General features: G+C 37.7%; 2 protein-coding genes across 4 annotated transcripts in view; both read left to right on the plus strand.

Annotated features, from left to right (window-relative positions):
• The window catches only part of RAB3IP (RAB3A interacting protein), a 31,351-nt gene extending 23,206 nt beyond the window's left edge, over positions 1 to 8,145 (plus strand). For 2 of the 3 annotated variants that reach the window (XM_054847190.1, XM_054847207.1), the window contains 4 exons: positions 1,221 to 1,333; positions 4,811 to 4,910; positions 5,017 to 5,086; positions 7,782 to 8,145. In XM_054847190.1, coding sequence (XP_054703165.1) covers positions 1,221 to 1,333; positions 4,811 to 4,910; positions 5,017 to 5,086; positions 7,782 to 7,864 — 366 coding nt within the window. In that variant the 3' untranslated portion in view covers positions 7,865 to 8,145. The other variant, XM_054847199.1, reaches the window with a different exon arrangement.
• A 2,455-nt stretch (positions 8,146 to 10,600) lies between these two features.
• Positions 10,601 to 19,381, plus strand: part of MYRFL (myelin regulatory factor like) — a 50,052-nt gene continuing 41,271 nt past the window's right edge. The window contains exons 1-2 of the mRNA XM_054843011.1: positions 10,601 to 10,759; positions 17,266 to 17,356. Of these exons, the coding sequence (XP_054698986.1) occupies positions 10,714 to 10,759; positions 17,266 to 17,356 (137 nt within the window). The 5' untranslated portion in view covers positions 10,601 to 10,713. The remainder of the gene's footprint in view (positions 10,760 to 17,265; positions 17,357 to 19,381) is intronic.

Raw genomic sequence — 19,381 nt, forward strand, 5'->3', positions numbered from 1 at the left:
CTTCATTTTGGTTTTTTTTTCTGCTTCAGTGGTGATATAATTACTGTAGATGAGTATTTCCTCTTAAGGAAAGAATGAGGCTTCTAGCACTTATCAGTTATATCAGTTACTGTTTCCAGATGTTGTGCATAGTGACCAACTTCTGTTTTCACTTGAATATTGATAAAATAATGTGCCGTTAAACAACAAACTACACATGTATTGTGTTTTTGAATAGTTGGAAATGCAGTTATCTGAATGGTTGATGTATTACATTAACTCTCAGTAACCTCTTGTGTATGTGTGTAGTGTTTTGCTTTGGGGAGATGGCAGAGAAAGAGTATTTCATATGAACTACTTCAATAGTAACATTCTGGTTGTAAGATATCCAAAGTACAATAGAAAAATTATCATTATTACTCAGTAGGAAGGAACCTTCGCACAGAATTATTTCACTAATAATGGAAATTACACCTTTTAAATCAAGTAATGGCTATTATTTGTCCATACTTAAACAGTAGTCTTGGGCAGGTGTTGAGTCCAATCAAGCAAAATGAGCATATTTCTAGTGTATTATGATTGCATCTGTATACAGAATTAACATAAAAAGCCTGAGCAAAGTTGCACTTTGTTTCATGAAGATGATGTTTTAACTAGACTAGTGTTTGAAAGTTGCAACTGGCTTTTCTATATGTTATGTTGGCTTTTCTATATATCGTTCAGTCTTTCTTGTTTGAACACCTTTGTAAAGCTGTCTTTGGCTGAAAAACAGTGACGTAATATTTACTTCTTTTTTGAAAGATAAGGAAGCATGCTGCATCATTTTGTGTTTCTGTAGAACACAATAAAATTAGAGCAATTTTTTTAAATAAACAAAGTTTGTGCCGTGTCCAGTCTCTGGTAAGAACATTGCATGTACAAATGTATGTGCTGTTTGGGCTTATGAAGAATGACTGAAAATACAGTTAGCATTTTAAACATGCTTGACTACATTCCTGGCTGTAAAGGCAGTTATCTTGCTTCAGGGCAGAGTTATCTGGAGGGCAGAATTTAAACAGGAGCCTAGAAATGGGACCTCTTGCTCACGATGAAAGGAAAATCTCATTTGTAATTGAATTTCTGTTTGAGTTGAATTTTTTTTTTTGGTGTTCCTAACTTTGCAGAAGAAGAAATATGTCACTGCTTTGAGGCAATGGATAACACAGAGCTGTTTTTAACTGCTTTCTAAATTTCTCTTGCAGTTGGCCTCAGCTGTTCTGGAAGCTGTTGAAAACAACACTCTGAGCATTGAACCTGTTGGCTTGCAACCTGTTCGATTTGTGAAAGCTTCTGCAGTTGAATGTGGGGGACCAAAGTATGTTAAGCTAACAGAGGGGGAATCTTGACTTATTTGAGAGAACAGTTTTCTCAATCCAAAAGTTATCAACTGATCACCTCAGTCAAATTTGTGTATCTCAAACTTTATTTCCTAAAATCTATGACTTTGAAGATTGCCATTACAAAATTTTATGGGGAAAGTAAGCAACTAATAAATTTAAAAAGACTAATATAGAACAAACCTTTAAGACAAATTCCTATTTTGGGAGAGCTGTTTACTTATGATGCGTTGACCACAAAAGTAACATTCACTTCTTTGGAAAAGGCCATCCTGATACTTAAAACACATGCTTTTAAACTAGGGGCTATCACCTGGAAAGCATGATGAAAGAAATAGGTAATGAAGTAGTACAGGCCGAGTATCAGACATCTGGAGCATTTGTGGCATAAGAAATTTAGGATGTACATAGCACACTGACAAAGGTAGCTGAAGGATTTGAGAGGAGGTATGTAGAGTAAATCCTCTGAATTTGAGTAGGAGGAATGTAGTCAAGTGGGAATGAAGGTGAAGTTGAGTTTGAACCTAAAGCAGGAAGTATGCTTGAATGACAGGAAGGTTATTTTAGAAATTTTGGAATGGTCCCAGAGGAATCTGAAGCAAGACTTGTTGTCAGGTACTGATACAGACATTAGAGTTAAGTCAGGAGGGACTTGCCTGAGGCACTGGGGCTTTGATGGATGTGGAGGAGAAGGAAAGGATTTGTAGTGTGCTTTAGAGTATGTTGGGGTTAAGCAAGCAAGGTCAGTGTTCATCTAGAGCCTTCCAAATCTTGAGAAAGCCTTCACTTTTCTATTGGAGATCTTTTGGACAAGTTGACAATTCTCTCTGTAACACTTTTTTTGGCAGAGCTCAGTTTTCTGATAGAAAATTTGCATCAAATTGCTTTCATCTGACAAGAATTTTTTTTTCTTCTTTCTCATTGCTATTGGTTTTCAGTTCTTTTTTTTCCCCCTCTGTTCTTGAGTGGAAGAGAAAATACATTTAACATAATTTCAAAATTTTTTACTTTCTCTTTAAGGAAGCTGTGTAAAATGAAAATTGTGTTTTATAACTTAGTATTTGATCCTTTCTAGCCTACAAAATTCAGGCATTCGTATATCAGCTTACTCCTGTCACTAGAAAACACACTTTTTGAGCTCTGAGAGTGGCTTATCAGAAGGGCCCACCACCAATAATGGAGCTGCTCAAGGGGTGGTGATTTCAAGTCCACGATACACTGCTGTGAGCTGCGTTCCATGAATGCAATAGAGAATCTGGACAGCCAGAGGAAACTGAAACAAATCACGTGTCGTTAAAGAGCAATTGGCAAATGGATATAAAATCATTGTGGTTCAAGCAACTTCCCTACTTCTCAATGTGATGAAATATTTACTCAAAAACAAGAGACTCAGTTGCATCATTCAGAAGTTTCATGAGATTTTGTTAACCTATTTTCTCCAGTGCAACACGATTTTTTAATTGGAACTTATGTAATCATTAAACAGTTGGCGAGGTATAAATTAATGATTTGAGATGACTATGCACAAATTGTAATTTAGTTATATCAAAAGGCCAGGCATGCTCCTTTCTTCCTTTTCCCACTGTCATGCAAGGACAAAAACTTTTGTGGTATTGCTTGTAGATAAGTAATAGATAAGCAATAAGTAATATGTAGGTGTAATTTGACAGCAAATGTGCTTTGCCTTATATATAATTACTGGCACGGGGTGCCAGTTTTCACTGAATCAGAGTAGCAGTTTCATATTTTTTATTTTTCTATGGTGCAAAGCACTATTTTTATTGAAACCATGTTCTTAAATAGGTAACAAAATATAGACAAACTGTAAATAACTAATAACAAAAACTGGAGTAATGTTTTCAAAGGAATTATTTTATTGTACAGTTGCCTGGGGGATGGGGGAATAGATGCAGAAAATAGTGGGTAATAGCCCAACAGCAAAACAAGGAGCGGAGGGTGGAGAGCTGTGCTAATAGTGAAGAAATGTTCTTGATATACCGAAGTTATTGAAAGGTGCCTGTGATGGTGTGTAGTAAGTGCTGCCTTAATGGAAGACAGCTGGGCTTCCCCACAGGATTTGAATAATTGTCCCCACAGGGAACAAAGTGTTAAGCCGCATGTGTGCTGTACAGTGCGGAACTGAGTCATTAGTAGTAACCATCATGCCAGTATTTAACCTGGTGTGATGGAAGATAACATATAGAAGGTAATTCTTATAGCCAGAAGGAAAAAAGGGCTAGCATTGAAAGTCTGTCTGTCTTCTCACAAAAACTTGAGTGAAATTGCGATCAGCTTGCTTCAGCTACTGTAGGATTTCTTGGATCAATGGTCTGTTGTCAGTCTTCATAAATTGCTGTGGAAAATCACATACACTGTTCAATTTTCCCATCTTACATAGTTCTGGGGACCAGCTGCAGGCTCTTTAAAAGGGCCTCTGAGCCACTGTTTAGAACCACAGAAGCTTAGTAATTTTTGTTTCACTTTTGAAAGGCTGCTTGTTCTTAGACTCGCTAATTTTGTGAGGTAGAAATGGAAAGGAGAAGAGCCAGCAGCTTTTAAAATCAATGAAATGGTGGATGCCATGACAACCCAGTTCATCTCAGATCCTACAATATAAAAATTCCAAGTAAATCAAATTCCTGTTTTATTTACATTTATTAAGATTGTACTAGTAGTGGTTTCTTCAAGAGATTCAAACCTTTCTCTAAAGAATGTTGGAGGAAACTTACTTTAAAGTTGTTTGCCTTTTCCTGAATTGTTTTTTGGGAAGAATTTGTGGTGAGTACTGACCTTTCCTTGTTCCTGAATACGACATACTTGTGATACACCAAAAGCAGTAAACTTGATTATTTTACCATCACTTTTTATAATGGTAATGGAAGGAATTATTTCTAGACAGCCTATTTTCCTTTGTCTCAAATTATTTTATACTCTGAATATAAAATATGATTTTAATTTGGGTATGAATGCAAAGCTGGTCTCTGAAGCCACTCAAACACGTTCTGAGAATTGACTGCTATTTTGTAGGGCTGATATTTTTTATGATAAAATACAACATCAGGCAGAGTTGTTTAAAAATCTGTTTAAATGTTGGCATCAACTGATAATTTAAACAATGTTTATTTCACATATGAAGAGTTAATTAAAGAAATCCCACTGTTCAAGAGTTGTCAAGGCAGCCTGAATTAGTGAATATGGAAGTACATGACCAGAGCTGAAGAAAGTTGTAAAATCAGAAATGCATCACGATGCACTGGTATTGAAACAAAATTAGTCCTTGTGGAACTAAAATAATTGACAACATAATGTAATAATTGCAACTTGTAAAATGAAGACAGGCACTTGGGTATCTGTGCCAATATGAAGCAATTACATTAACACCTTAAATGCATGCAGGTGTTTAGACGTTAATGTTCGATTTGTTTATTAAATCATGCAAATTTTCTATTTTGTAGGAAATGTGCTCTCAGTGGACAAAGTAAGTCATGCAAGCATAGAATCAAATTAGGAGATTCAAGCAGTTATTACTACATTTCTCCTTTCTGTCGTTACAGGGTAAGTAGATTTAATGTGACTTCATTTTGAGTAGTAGTTATTTAGTTGTTTCTCCATACCATTATACAAAATGATACTAACTGCCATTACTTTTATATGGGTTCAGATCACTTCTGTGTGTAACTTCTTTACGTATATTCGATACATCCAGCAAGGACTGTTGAAGCAGCAAGATGGTGAGTAGGAAATTGTATTTGGCATATATAGACATTTACATAGTGCGTGTGCCTAAAACTTGCTATCTGTGCACAGTAGCAGTGACCTGACATCACAGGAAACCTATCTGTTGGCAGTGATGGTTGTAATTATGAGACTTTGGTGATATCCCACCCTCCAATGAAGTTTTTGTTTGTTTTTTTTTTAAAGAACAACAAATTATAAAGCAGTGATTTTTAGTCCATCTAAAACTGCCTTATCTTATTCAGTAGGAAATGTTATGAAAAATTCCGTAACAAGAGGAGTTAGAGTTTTTCTACACAGTCTTGAAAAATCAAGGCTTTTTGACAGAATATGTAGATATTTTAGACCAAACCGACTTCAGTTTGGTTTGATCTGGGCCATTTTTTATTTTCACAGGGTGCATTGGTGCATCTTCTCATTTTGTGCATTGAGAATTCAGACAGCCCTTCTTGTCAGACTACCTTTCAGGGAGAACTGGCAAGGATGACAATATTTTGAGTTAAGCTGTGAAAAAAGTACACGGGGAACCATACTGTAATTGTTCATCTGAGTGCAGCTGAGAAATGAGGTCTTGGTCATTGCTGTGGCATGGCAAAGTCTTTTTAGGGCTGTGGTTATAAATGCATCTAAGGCTTGGTTACTCCCCACCCCAAAAGATAAATGTGTTTTTTACTGTCATTGCTTCAGGCTGGTTTGGTTTGGTTGGTTGGTTTTTTTTCCTCACCCGAGTTACCTGGTCATTTTGTTCCTGTCAGGCTAGCATATCCAACAGCTGCCCATTTAAACTCTGTGCAGTAATTCAGAAATTTGCTTAACTGTGCTATTCAGTTTCAATATGTCCATATAAAAGAAGATGGTTATGAAAATGTACGCACTGTACACCTGGTTACTTAATTCTGGAATTTAAAAATATATTGCGTGATAGATTTGTAGTTATTTGTCTTCATTTGTGAGACTATTTTACCTGTTTATCACTAAAAGAAAATGATGATGATTTGATTGTGTTTAAACTGTACACAATTGATTTAATTGTATTTCCTGTCCAGGTCAAAGAATGTTGCCCAACAGCCTTCAGTCCAAGGTTTTTTGAAACAGACCATATCAGACTTAGGCTCCTGGATTTCCTAAGCAGATAGCAGAAAAAATGTCATTAGCCCTCTGTTGACAGTTAATTTAAAAAAATGGCTTTCACTGTTAAAATTTTTCTTTTTAGTTCAGTTGCATTTTTGAAAGTAGATTAAACCAGCATTGTAATGTTTATGGATGTCTGTGCTTTTTATTCTTCCAGTTTTCGAGTCTGTGTGGATTGGCTTCATCCAGAATTTGGCTAGAATTAGCCCCACTTTGATTTACCTCACCTATAGTCATCTCCTCTGATATTTCCCAATTTCAAGAGCTCAGTATTTTAGCTACACACAAATCTTTTCTTCCCATTTCTAACCTGAAGTATTCCTGAGGTGATAAATAGAGAGACTGTTCCTTACAAAAAATAACGCTGTTAACTTTCCTTGTCAAAGGGAATTATTTTCATGGCATTTACCAAAAATTCACCTATTACATACACTAAATTGTTTAATAAAACCTTCAGATGGTGGTAATTTTTATGGATGTACTAGCATTGCAGAAGATCTTGAAAATGTGTTATTTAAATTTTAATTTGGTTTATAGTTAAAAGGCTTTTTCTTTGACCAAAAAGACCTATATAGTTTCAACTAAAAATTGTTCACTTTTCTATTGAGATAAATTAATATTTTTTTTCCATCAAATAATAAAATGTTCTCAGCCTTATCAGAATTACTTATTCTTCGGAAGAAGTTTTGAAAGAAAACTTGAGTTTGGTGTTTCAGCTCAATTGTCATATTTACCATTAAAAACAGAGAATTTGCATTTGTAGCTTTATGTAAATATTTCAACAATATGTTTAGAAGAATGTAGGCACTCATGGTGATTGCATAATGCATTGTATGTATTTCTCCTCATGCACCATATAATTTTTGAGACAGAGGTCACTTACAAAAATGGGTTTTGAAACATGGTTGGGAAGACCTTGTACTTGTTGCTTAGGTTAATAATCTTTGTAGTCAGTCATTTTACATCATGATCTTGACTGCTTGGAAGTTATTTTTGTCTTGAATAATTGTATGCTCCATTTTGATTTGTATTGCTGTGATGTCTAGAAGCTTCAGGTATGCGCTAGGCTTATCAAGTTTAGCAGTTTATTGCTGCTGGCAGATTAGTGGTAGAAAAAAGAGGGAAGAAGTAAAATTACAAGTGGAAAAACTACAACAAGATTACAGATTCTGTGATGAAACAGTTCTTTTCCAACAAGTTCTACTTTTTCTTGTAGTCTCTTTTACAGAAAATGAGTCAAGGGGCAGGGCAATTAAAATGAGAAACAGCAATTAATTGAAGCTGACAAGAAGAGCTGATGTATTTTTATTCACCAATTTAAAAATTGTCTAAAATTGGGAATTTTTTACAGGACCATCATTTAGAATTTTTAAAATAAATACTTCAACAAATTTTGTCACAACCAAGCACAAATAGCCCTCACATATTAATTCTGGTTCTACTAGATGTTTGTTACTTCTATAGTTCTCCTACACTGATGTACAGTGAGGCAGCCTGTGTACATCAGTTGAAATAAAATATGAATTCAGTATGTTTAATGATATTTCTGTCTTTTTTTAGTGGATCAGATGTTCTGGGAAGTTATGCAGCTGAGAAGAGAGATGTCACTAGCAAAACTTGGCTATTACAAGGAAGAGCTCTAAATCTTTTTACTCTTGCGCATGCATGAACTTCATTGAATATACATAACTAAAATTGCTGAATCTTTTTTTGTCACTTGATATTTATTTCCACAAAGTGGGTCCAAGATCTTTCTCCTTTTGCAGATTGCACTAAGAAGTACTGTGATTGGTTTAAACTGACTTTTGCTGTATATGCGTACATATAATAATTAGTTGAACAAATGTGGTAAGCACTTGCAAGTGTATTAGTGATTGTAATTTACATTTAAAAACAAAACTTCTGATTAAAGTGTTAGTCTGAAGCAGTGTCTGTCTTCTGTTCTTTCTCGTGCAGAATGCTGTGAATCTCCCTCATAAGTCATTCCCAAATGTAAAACTGAGATGATTTTATGAAGAGGGAGTAAATGCCTGATGTTTTCTTCATTGTAGTGTTTAGACATAGGTGTGTATGTCAATACAGTTAACAGACAACTAGGAGAACTTGGAATTCTTTCAAGTGCTGCTTTCCTACATTTTTCATTTTTAAAACAACGTAAGAAGATAAACATGTATAGTGAATATATTAGTGAACAACAGAATTACCTTGGTCACTCTTTGGTTAGGAGTCTGTCCTGGTCCCTATCTGACTGCTAAAAACATTAGAATTTTTTCATTCCTTTAAATGATTTATTTTTCTCCTACTTTTTCGGGATTTCCAGTTTTCAATGTTTTATACATCAGTTTCCCACAGCTGTCCTTCAAATTGGAAAATAGTCATTACATGATTTCTTTAACATGCTGCTGATAATTTCCATATAATTTTAGCAGTTTCTTCACACACACAATTTGCTATGAAGAGAACCCAAAAAAAGATCATGGCATCTTAAGGAAGATGCTTTTTCTGTTCAAGTGCTACTTTTGCACTTCAGGTGGTCCTTCTTCCCTGAGCATAGTCTAAGCTGAAAGCAGTTGATGAGGTTACAAGGAACATAGTCGTGGGTATGTGGTAGACTTGGTATGTAAAAGCCCTTTTGGAAAAACACTAGGTTGTGATCATGAGAGCCATTTATCAATTACAGGTAAGATTAAAGCATTGGCAGGTAAACTGACAAACATTAGAAGTAAAGGCAAGTTTATATAGTTGGTTCTTTAAGAAGAAGCATCTCAGTGGATGCAGATTTCTTTTGTTTGGTGCAGAACAAAAATAACACTGTTCATCACTGTCTTACTGGAGTGTTCTCCATTTTACAAAAGTAAATAGAATGAGCAGTGAAATTTAAAACCATACTTGTGTTGCTTGCACATATATGTGCCTGAAAACACTTTGCAAGTGTTGGCTTTGATTAGGCATTTCGATCTTAACATGGAAACAAACAATTGAATGTATTTTACTAGTAGTGGAATATGTCCAGCCTGGCGTATTTCAGTACTGAAGAAATTTTTATCGGTCTCCTGTCACTGGGTACTAGTTCCTACTGTAGAAACCTGGAAGAATTCTAACTTCAGTTGTTAAAAGGCTGTTTATTATTTCAGTAATACTAAGGAAGTCTGGTTTTACTCACTTAGAAAACAGACTGTGTTTGTTGGTCTTATGTTTTATGTTAGCCTCATAAACACTTCCTTAAATGATTGTTAATCCTTAGTTTACATAATGAAATCAAACCGTTGCCCAGATTAGCTAAAACTAGTTCAATGATAGCTGGTAGCTGCTGCTGTTCTGCCTTAATAATCCTGTATAAGTGTTGCTCACTCAAGCAGAGAGGAGTCCTCCTCTCTGTACATGATAGCGTCAAGACATAAATGGTGTCTGAAGGTTACTATGCTGAGGTGATTTTCTCATACCAGGGACTACAAAGATGTACCCAGCATATCTCGGTGGTAGTGACTGTTTGGCTCGATTACATCAACATCGTGTAAATACTGATTGGCTTGCTTCTGTCTTCAGGTTCCTTCCCCAAAATTCTTTTCTGTATTTTTAATACAAGCTGCCTATCACGAGAAAGCTGTATCACTCTGAGTGTCTGGGGCGTGTAAAAACTGCAACAGTTAGTTGTCATCTGAATACAGCTACTTCAGCAAATGGCCTTATTCCCAGACTTCTTCATTGAAGCTTTTGTTGACAACCAAATGCTTCTTACAGATGCCTACTCAAAATGTCTGAATATTTTTTCTCCTGTTTGCTTAGGGGTGACAGAACAGGAGCAATTTTCAGTGTACAAAGATCAATTTAAAGAAAGGGATATAGGATTCGCTACTAGGCTTAAAAGACCTTTGTTCAATGTTCAACTTTCCCGTATGTTTTTCAATGTTACCTTAGACAAACAGGTTAATCTGTAATTTAGTTTTGTTAATAATAATAATAATGTAGAAGTTCTGCTTCCCTATAATCAAACTGCTGTGAGATAATTTTTTTAGAGCAGTTGTACAGTCTGAAGCTCTTAAATGGGTTAGTACATACAGTGAAACTGGTAGGGCTTTGCTCTTGCATTTTTGATTACTGTTGCTTTCATCAGTAGTATTAAGTACATCACCTGTGTGAAAGTACAGAGACAAGATAAGTAATTTTTATTGCCGCATTTTTTTGCGCATGTGTAATTATGGTTAGTACTGGGACCAAAGGTCCTTAAAACAAGAACACCGGACATACTGAACGGAAGAACGCACATCACCTTCATCTTGGCTCAAAAACGTTGTCAGGTTCTCCTTTAGGTGTAGCAGAGTTGAAGTGTGGCCGTGGCTCTAGTTAGGAAGGAATGAAATCAGCTGGGAGAAAGTCATCAAAACTTCTGACAAAGGCATGATGTGTTCCTTGACACGTTCATAGTCATCTGGAAGAGAGACAGTGGGACTCCTCAAGCAGTAGGAAAGCAAACCACTTCTACTGGCTTTTCATGGATGTGGTGGGAGAAAATGAGGCCTTGCAGCAGTTCTTTGAAGGTAAGAGTCAAGTTTTAAGAGACAGTTAACTTCTGATGGCAGCAAAAATACAGTAATTGTTTGGGGTTAATTGAAGAAGAAAAGGAGTACCCAAAGCTGTATTTATACAAAGCTACTGTGTAAGGTGATACCAGAGTGAAATGGTACGAATGGTACACATGCGCTGCAGTGCGTTTTTCTTCGTACTTCGGCCAGAGACCAGCGGGAAGGTGAACCCAGCAGAGCCACAGGACTGCCGGGGTAATTGCCAGGAAGAAAAACCGGGAAGTGGCTGAGGTCTCCTTGCAATTGATCACATATTTCTCTCCCTGCTCTATCATTCTGTGTGAGGTTAAAAAGGGCTTGCTTTCCACAGATATCATTCTTCTGAAACAGCCTGATTATAACTGGTGAAATGGTAATTGTGGCAGTGTCCTCAGGATTCTTCTGAGAAGCTAAACTCGATTATTTTTTTTGGTGTCTTTTGGCTGGGATCTGTCCTGCCTTTTTCCCAAAGACATTTTACATTCAAGCAGGCCTCATTAGTCTCCTGCCTTTCTCTTACCACAAAGTTTAATTTCTAATAGATGCCATAACAAAACCATGTTTCTAAGGCCCTGCCATAACGTGATTCAAAATGGCTGTTGGAAGGCTTATGTACTTTTTACTTTACTTTTTACTAAATCTTTTCTTTCCCTTCCTCCAGTTTACTTTTTTTTTTATTATTAACCTTTCTATTCCAAGCTTTTCTTTCTGTATTTGTTTTCCTTTTATTACCTGTGCAGGTATTCATGTGATACTGATCTCAAAGTAACTTGGAAAACTACCTTTTCTGTTTTAGATAACATGGACAATTTTTCTTTCCCTGCATTTAATTTCAATTTACTAAATAAGCGTGGGTTTGTTTGGGGTTTTCTGTGGGTTGGTTTTGGTTTTGTTTTGTTTTTTTTTTTTTTTTTCCTGGCACTCTGTTGACCTTGGTGGGAGGTGGCAACTCTAACTTTCCAGTTAATTTCAAACTAGGAAATTAAAGATTCTCCAGCATTGATTAAGAAAACGTATTTAAGCCAAGAAATTTATATCAGTACACCACAATCTAGGGCTGCTAGCCAGCAGATGTGGTATCTATAGATTTTAGCAAATTCGTCCCACGTTTCTTAAGTTCACTTTAAGTCATGGAGATCAAAAGCTAACAAACTTGCTTGGCTTTACTTTCAGCAACATAATGTTTGTTTTTATCAAGCTCTTTGTTCAAGTACTGCACTGTATAGCTGTTAAATACTTAAAATAGCATTGGACATAAATTATATTAAAAACCCCTCATAATTAGAAAAAATTTTAGGAACTGACTTGGAAAACAGGACTCTGGGAAGTATGGGCTAGGTTCTGTTGGCTTTTGTGACAACAGTACTTTGATGGTAGAAGGTGTCTCAGATATTTTAGTTGTGTGAGCTCTTTAACTAGAACGACAAATTTAACTCTTTTTAGGAGGTAATTTGGTAGAACCTCTGTCCGGGGCAACATGAGGGGAAGAAGCCCTGTCAAATTCCATTTAATTACAGGAAAAAAAGAAACACCTTGGGAGGCTATGTTCCTTCAGTAATGTCCTGTGGTTGTGCTGTGTAGCGCTAGAATGCGTCAAAGGTCTGCTAACGCCATGCAGCACGCAGGGTACTGTCAGATAGCAGAATTTCACTATCTGGACACTAAGATTAGATATGTGTCAAGGCTACAAGAGCTAATCATGCTTCCATTCAGCACACAGTGGCTAGTATCCTCCTGCTGTTAAACCATAGGTAAATCTGCAAAGGGAGCAAGCTGGCTTAAAGCAGGGTTTGCATTATTTTCAAGCAGGGGTTAGCTTCACTGAACGTAAGGCCAACTTTAACTGATGGCCTCTCTCCAGCTTAGCACTACAGCTTGTGGGTTGGCTTTATAATGCCACCTCATGAAGCAAGAGCAATAAACTAGTTCTAACTTGGTGGTGTCCGAGATTAGTCATAGCAGCGTTAGAACTTTGTCTTTCAAGGCTGCAAAAAAAGCTGAGTCCTGCAGTATCAAGTGGAGAATGCTGCCACTGAGGAAGTCTCTCTGCTTTATCAGTGGTTTGGTTTTGGTTTCCAAATGCATGAGCTGGCAGCTAAGCACATGTAGATCTGTTCTGTAAGATTATTTGAAATTCATGAGCAAAAAGGATTCAATTTTCCCTATTGCTTTAGTTCCTTACGGTGCGTATTTGTTTTGACGCTCGTTAGTAAGATAAACTCACATCTGCAATATCGAGAGGGGACAGTCTGAAAAAAGGATTCCCACCCCCACCCCCCCAAGGAAAATGAGATAATGTTTGTTCTCCTGTTGATCACTACTTTCAGTCATTAATAGATCTCTTAGATTAGATAGGACTCTGATTAGGATTTGACCTTGGCTTTTTCTCATTCAAATAAATGACTTTTCTCTTGTGGTGTGGCAAGTTCTTGGGGTATTTTTCCTGTCTCATTTTGCTCCTCCCACACTAGAGATTTCATCTTTGCACATTTTTTCTATGTTTTCCATTGGAATTAATATTTTTAATTAAAACATTTGTATTTTTGACTCAATAACTTCCTGTTTGTCATTTGACTTAGGGCTCCTGATTAGCTCTTCTGCCTGGCAGTGTGCAGCAGAGCAATCTACTCTTGCTGGTGTTATCAACGGGTTGAGACACTGAATGAAGGCTGACCTAGTTACACCGTTAAACTCAGTCTTTTTTTGTTTGGTTTGGTTTGGTTTGGTTGTTTGTTGTTGGAAGGTACATTGAGGTATCTGAAATGCGTGTGGTCTCAGTGCTCTCTGTGGTCTAAATAAGTCTCTTAGTGAAATCACCACCTCTTTGTATGCTTATGCTCCAGCATGGGTAACACTGAATATGGTTTGGGGCTACTGGTGAATAAATTAAGCCAGAGAACAAACGTGCCATTAAACATGGCTATCTTGAACTGTTTAAATAGTGACCAGTACTTGGAGTCCTTTAGCATGAAAGAAGTTGATGAACTACCAGCCCCCTGAGTACGACTTATCTTAGTGTAAGCCCATGAAGTTCAACTGGACTTTTCTCTGAGCCTCTATAGTGGAGCTCATAAGGTGTTGAGGCCTGTTTGGCCTCAGTGGTAAAGTACCTGCAGATGAAAATCAGTTAATTCTCAAGCGGAAACATTGCCCTCAACTTGCAAGGGTTTGTAGCAAATGTTATTAATTTGTTCTTTCAGCAAGTAGGTATTAAGGAGCACTGTGTTTGTGTGCCATTTTTACATCTCAAGCTGTTATTTAAGCGTTGTTCCCTGTATAGAATAGCTGATGTTTTAACACAGATTTTACTACAAATAGCTGGACTCGGCTGGGAACCTCTTGGCATCCTCTTTTAGTGTCAAGAAATGATTAGTTTAGTACTGATTTTTAGTCAATACAAAAAGTTAGAGAGAATATTTTATTGGTCATGGACTGAATTTATGTTTGCAGAAAGAGCACCCTAAGATCCTGGTTATTTGGGTACTCCTTTGGAAAGGGATGGCTGTAGTTCAAGCCATATTCACAACCGCGTGTGACTTTCTCTGAAATAGCTGCTCAAAGACATAAAACTTACTGCAAAGAGTTTCTGGTTCTCTGTCGCCCATCCTTCATTTTGCATTTAGATACTACTGAAAAGGCAGCAATTGATTTAAATGCAGTTGTATGTAAGGCACTATGTGGAAGTGCTGGAGAGTTAATCAAGGCAGGTAACTCAGGGATCAAGACTGTTGGCTGCGGAAGTGCAGAGTATCAAGGGAAGCTCGGGAGCCAGGTGATGAGCCTCATGGCTGGAGGAATGGAGGGGATGTCTGCCAAAGAGATGAAACGTGTAGCTGCCAGATGAGGAGGCTGGAGTTCAGAGTACTCCTCGGGGGCCTGGGGCTGGGAACAGGGACAGGCTTGGTGAGAATGGACAGGGAAGCAGAAACCAGTGGTAGAACTGACAGGTTTTAGACTTCAGATTGAAGGAGAGGAAACAACGGAGTATCAAGCTTATGGAGAAATGGGAAAAATATATGCTGGCTATGACTGCAGTCTCTGTTCTGCAAACAACTGTGCATGAAACCCCAGTCACTGTCTTGGCCTTTCATCTTCATCAGTTTGTTGGGTAGCTGGCAATCCCCTGCACCGTGACACCAAAGTCAAATGTGTCACCCGGTGCAGACCTTTCCCAGAGATGTCTGGGCACGTTGTGGAGTGTGGACTGGGAGCAGAGATCCCCAGCACAAGCTGATAAAGGCTGCTGACTCCGCACATCTTCTGGCAGCTCTTAGCCAGGCACACGGCTCTGCACAGGAAGCTGTGTGCTCACAGGGGCCTCTCAGCAGCGCTTGTCCACCTACCTACACAGTTCTCTGCTCTTGCAGCCACCTAACGTCCAGGCGAGCGACTGGCATGCATGCTACCCGTGTCTATTAAGTACTTACTGTGATCAAATGCCTGTGAAATGGGTGCCACCATTTAAAATAAATTTGCATATGATCCAACAGCTCTTCCTCTGCTGCAACAGATGCTGATGCAAGCACATGATGCCACTGACCTGGAAAGTACATTCGGAAAGGAAGAATAAAGGGCAGCCAAATGTACTGGCTCTTCTGTGCACCCATATTGTGAACTGTCATTAGCAGTGGCCTATCTTCTTCCTTGTGTGCTTCCTTCCTCTCCCAGCACAGAATTACTTGTTCCTTCCTTCTCCTCCTATCCATTTAACTGTTTATGCAAAGCAAAGAGATTAAGAGGGGATAGCACATATTGCTGTTGTCATCACTTAGCAACAGGGCTTATCTCTGGACTGTGGGATGCCCATGTTAAAGGCCCTGCCCTTCTTTGATTCATAGCTGTACTTCAAAAGAGATTGTCTGACCTTGGTCAAAATAAGGAATTCTTGGTTTTGTGGTACAGGAAAAACACTTTTTATCTGACCTGTGGCCTCATGTTAACAACAAAACTATATTATTCTGCATGAGGGCCAGGCGATTTGAACAGGAGGAACAGATGGGCAAAAGGAAGAGAAGGTGATTGAATCATTTTCCTGTGGACTACATTAGCAAAAGGAGAAGTCTTTGAGATTCAAGGGGGGATAGCCTAAATTCAGACATGAAGAACAAAAAGATGAGAATCTAACAAGTTTGAGGAAGGCTGCTAAGGAAAGCCAGTCTCTTTTGTACTCTCAAGCTGGTTTTGCAAAGTGCTTTGATGCAACTTCAAGACTTTCCATGTTACAATTTTGCTGAGACAAGTCTGCTGCACCTATTGAATCTGTTCTTCTCTGATGTGTGAGGGATGGGTTTGTATACAATGTCAGTATGTTGGGATGCAAGGATCTGTCGTAGCACACCTGCAAGTTTCTATCTCGCAGTGAAAGGCAACCACAATCAAGTCTGCAGCAGCAAAAAGCAAATGATGCCTAGACTAATCTGTGATCACAAAGCCATTTAGATATTAGCGACGTGCATTTACGTATTGAGAGACATGCAAGGGAATTCCTGTGCAAGGTGGTGGATTTTTAGATGCTGCTTGCAGTTAAGTACTGTCTAAACACTGGATCAAGAAGGAACCATGTTAGAGACATCAGGAAAAGAACAGGAGAAATTTTGATATGACTTCTTACCATGCACATGCCTGATGCTAGTGCAGTGAGAAGGCAGTAAAAGCCCCAAAGGCAGTTAGCTCCTGTGCTCGATGACAGTGATTAACCTGTTGTGTTCTCTCACAAATGGTCGGTGCCGCCATTCTCAATTTGCAGGCTGGTCCCTTTTACCTCATGTAGCAGAGGAGAGAGCAGCAACTTCACATCCTTATCTTGTTTGCTTTCTGACTGACCGCACCCGAGTTTATGGAAGGCTTGCTGGAGGGGCAGGGAGCCTACAAAGCAGTTCTGTTTGTTTGGCTTTTTTAGAGTTCCGGCTGACTTTCTACAAAAGTTGTCATGAATTCCGGAGACTTTATAATCATAAAATCTGTTTATAGCCTTCAGTTAGCAAGCAACAAAGGATAAAGTACTGAACCTTTCTATTCATTAAAACATTTAACATGTTAGTGGGCTGTTTTTTCAGGGAGAATAAAAGGAAAACACTAATCCCTGTAACATTTCTAAAGCTTTAGTTTTGCTTTCTTAATAAGAGTATGAAGTTATCTTCAAAACCCCCTTTTTTCCCCCCAGTTGCAGACTGGAGGCCTTCATCCTCTTGCTGTGGCAATTCCATGAAGCTTTAATGCCATGCATGAGCTGCTGCTTGTCTGGTGCTCCTGTGTCATCTTCACCTTCTTCTGCACATCCTCTTTTACTCTGCCTTTCCTGTCATCATTTCTCCCAGAGTGACTAAAACCAGAACCGTAACCCACCTGTTACACACGATTCAGGACGGATTTGGTTTTCCTTTGTGTAGCAGAGCGGGCAGCGTTACTTACTCTGAAGTACTGACGATTCCCTCTGAACTCCCCTCTCATAATTTCTGTCCTTTTGACATTTTTAATTTTAGGGCAAGACGTCCATGGAGCCTTGGAGAATCCCATGGTGGATACAAGTATGTTGGAAGAATTCATCAGTAGTGATGTAGAGTTTGGAACTTTGTAAGTATTACAGCAACATGTACTTCCCCTCCTTAGTAAACAGCTCTTTTCATGAGTACCGTGATAAAATCTGAATGTAATAGTCAGATCTGAAATCTGAGTTTCAAGAGGATTGTGGCTTTCTTGATATTGTTACTTGAAGCTGAAGATGACTTGGAAAAATGAATTACAGACAGTAATGGAAATATGGTTGTTTTTTAGTTCCAACAGAATGAATGATAATGAAGTCTGGGATAATTCACAACTGTTATGCTAATTGTGGTATTAAATGCAAAGCTGTTATTTTAACATTCCTGTAAGTACTAGTTTAGTGTTTATGTACAGAATAAGTGATATAAGTGAGACTAATGTATAATAAATTGAGAGAATAATGTAAACCTCCCAGTTCGAGGGAAGCAGGGCTATTGTTTTCATCCTAATGCTTCATTCAGAACAGAGGAACTGTCCATTAATCTCTTCTGAGACTAACTTCAAGACATACAAAGGATACATAATGCAAAGGGTCGTGGTCAAGGGTGGAAAGTTACAGCAGATCTATCAAAGACTTCAAGCCCAAATCTTTCATCTAGACAACTGTCAGATGACTCTTGTTCAATGCAAAATATTATTAATGGGCTGACACTTGCACTTGCCAGGAAGTAGTGCAAGAGGGGATGTTTTAAAAATAATTAAACACGGGATTTTTCATTTTGGACACACTCAGCAGCACACATATTTACTCAGAGTGGGCTAAATTGGCTTCTACCTGCTCTAAATCATGAATAATGAATTGATTCTCTCTCTGCCCATGCTATAAAAGTAAAGAAGAATGAAGAGGTGATTGTATATAAATATACATAACCTTCATTTTTAGAGTAACTAAACATGTGTCAGGTTAAACAGATTATTGAACTCCTGTATGACAACTTTAAAATGTTACTCTTTTGCTTTTATTCACAACAGCAGAAATATAAATGTGTACATATATATGTTATTATGTAGCTTAAGTATGTTAGATATAATAGTTGCAGTGCTACTAAGTATTTACATGCAAGGAAATAATCTGTAAAGCTATTATGGGTTTTGCTCAACAGGATTTTACACTGATGCTACAGTAATACTTCATTAACTATAGGATTAAGAAGAACATTTACTGAATCATTAGATCTCTAAAAGTAAAATGATGAAGTATTTGTCTGTATTGCAGACTATTTGTGCATAAACAGAACAGAATCTCATAAAGGAACTTGCCAAAATGTGTCAAAGGAGAAAACGTTAAAAGCCTCCATATATGTGTCTATATATATACACACACATATATACGTATATATAAAACGCAGATCAACATAACAGCACGTGCAATACCGAATGCAGACTGCAAGGAAAAGGGTGCTGTTACCACTAGGGTCTTGGGTGCATCAGGAAGTGTCCATTAAAGATCGCCTTGCATCAGACAGCCCATTGGCATATTTATTCCCCTCTTACATCACACGCGAAGCACCGGGTAATTTCCTCATCTTTTCCTACAGTAATAGCTTACTCTTGAGGGGTGAAGGGAGAACAAGGGTTGCATGTCCTTTCCTAAGTAGGCATTTAAGTGATATACTATGTCTGTAATACAGATCATTTAAACTACAGAACATTTTTTCCTTAAAAAACACAATACCAGTTTCAGTAAAGTTCTAACTTGGAGACATACCCCTACTACCGCTGTACTTCATGTATGCTTTCCCTGTCCTAGACAGCGTTTGTCTCTATTTTACTAAAATACTCTAAAGCAGAAATTGAGTACCCAAGGCAGTGTCTGAAACCAGGAACATGAACTGAATGTGCAGAAGGGAAGGTTTAGACTTTTATGGATGTATCTTTTTAAATTTTACAAGACACATTTGGAATTCAGTAGCTATGGATCACGCATCCCACAGAAAAAAAAATAATTGTTTACTGACACTCTATTCAAAGTTGAAAACAATGTTTAGAGCAGTAGACACGGTATTTAAAAGCATCAAAAAATTTGTTTTGAAGGAAATTAAAGATTATTCTAAT

This window comes from Grus americana, chromosome 1 (assembly GCF_028858705.1).
Source record: "Grus americana isolate bGruAme1 chromosome 1, bGruAme1.mat, whole genome shotgun sequence".
Lineage (NCBI taxonomy): Eukaryota > Metazoa > Chordata > Aves > Gruiformes > Gruidae > Grus > Grus americana.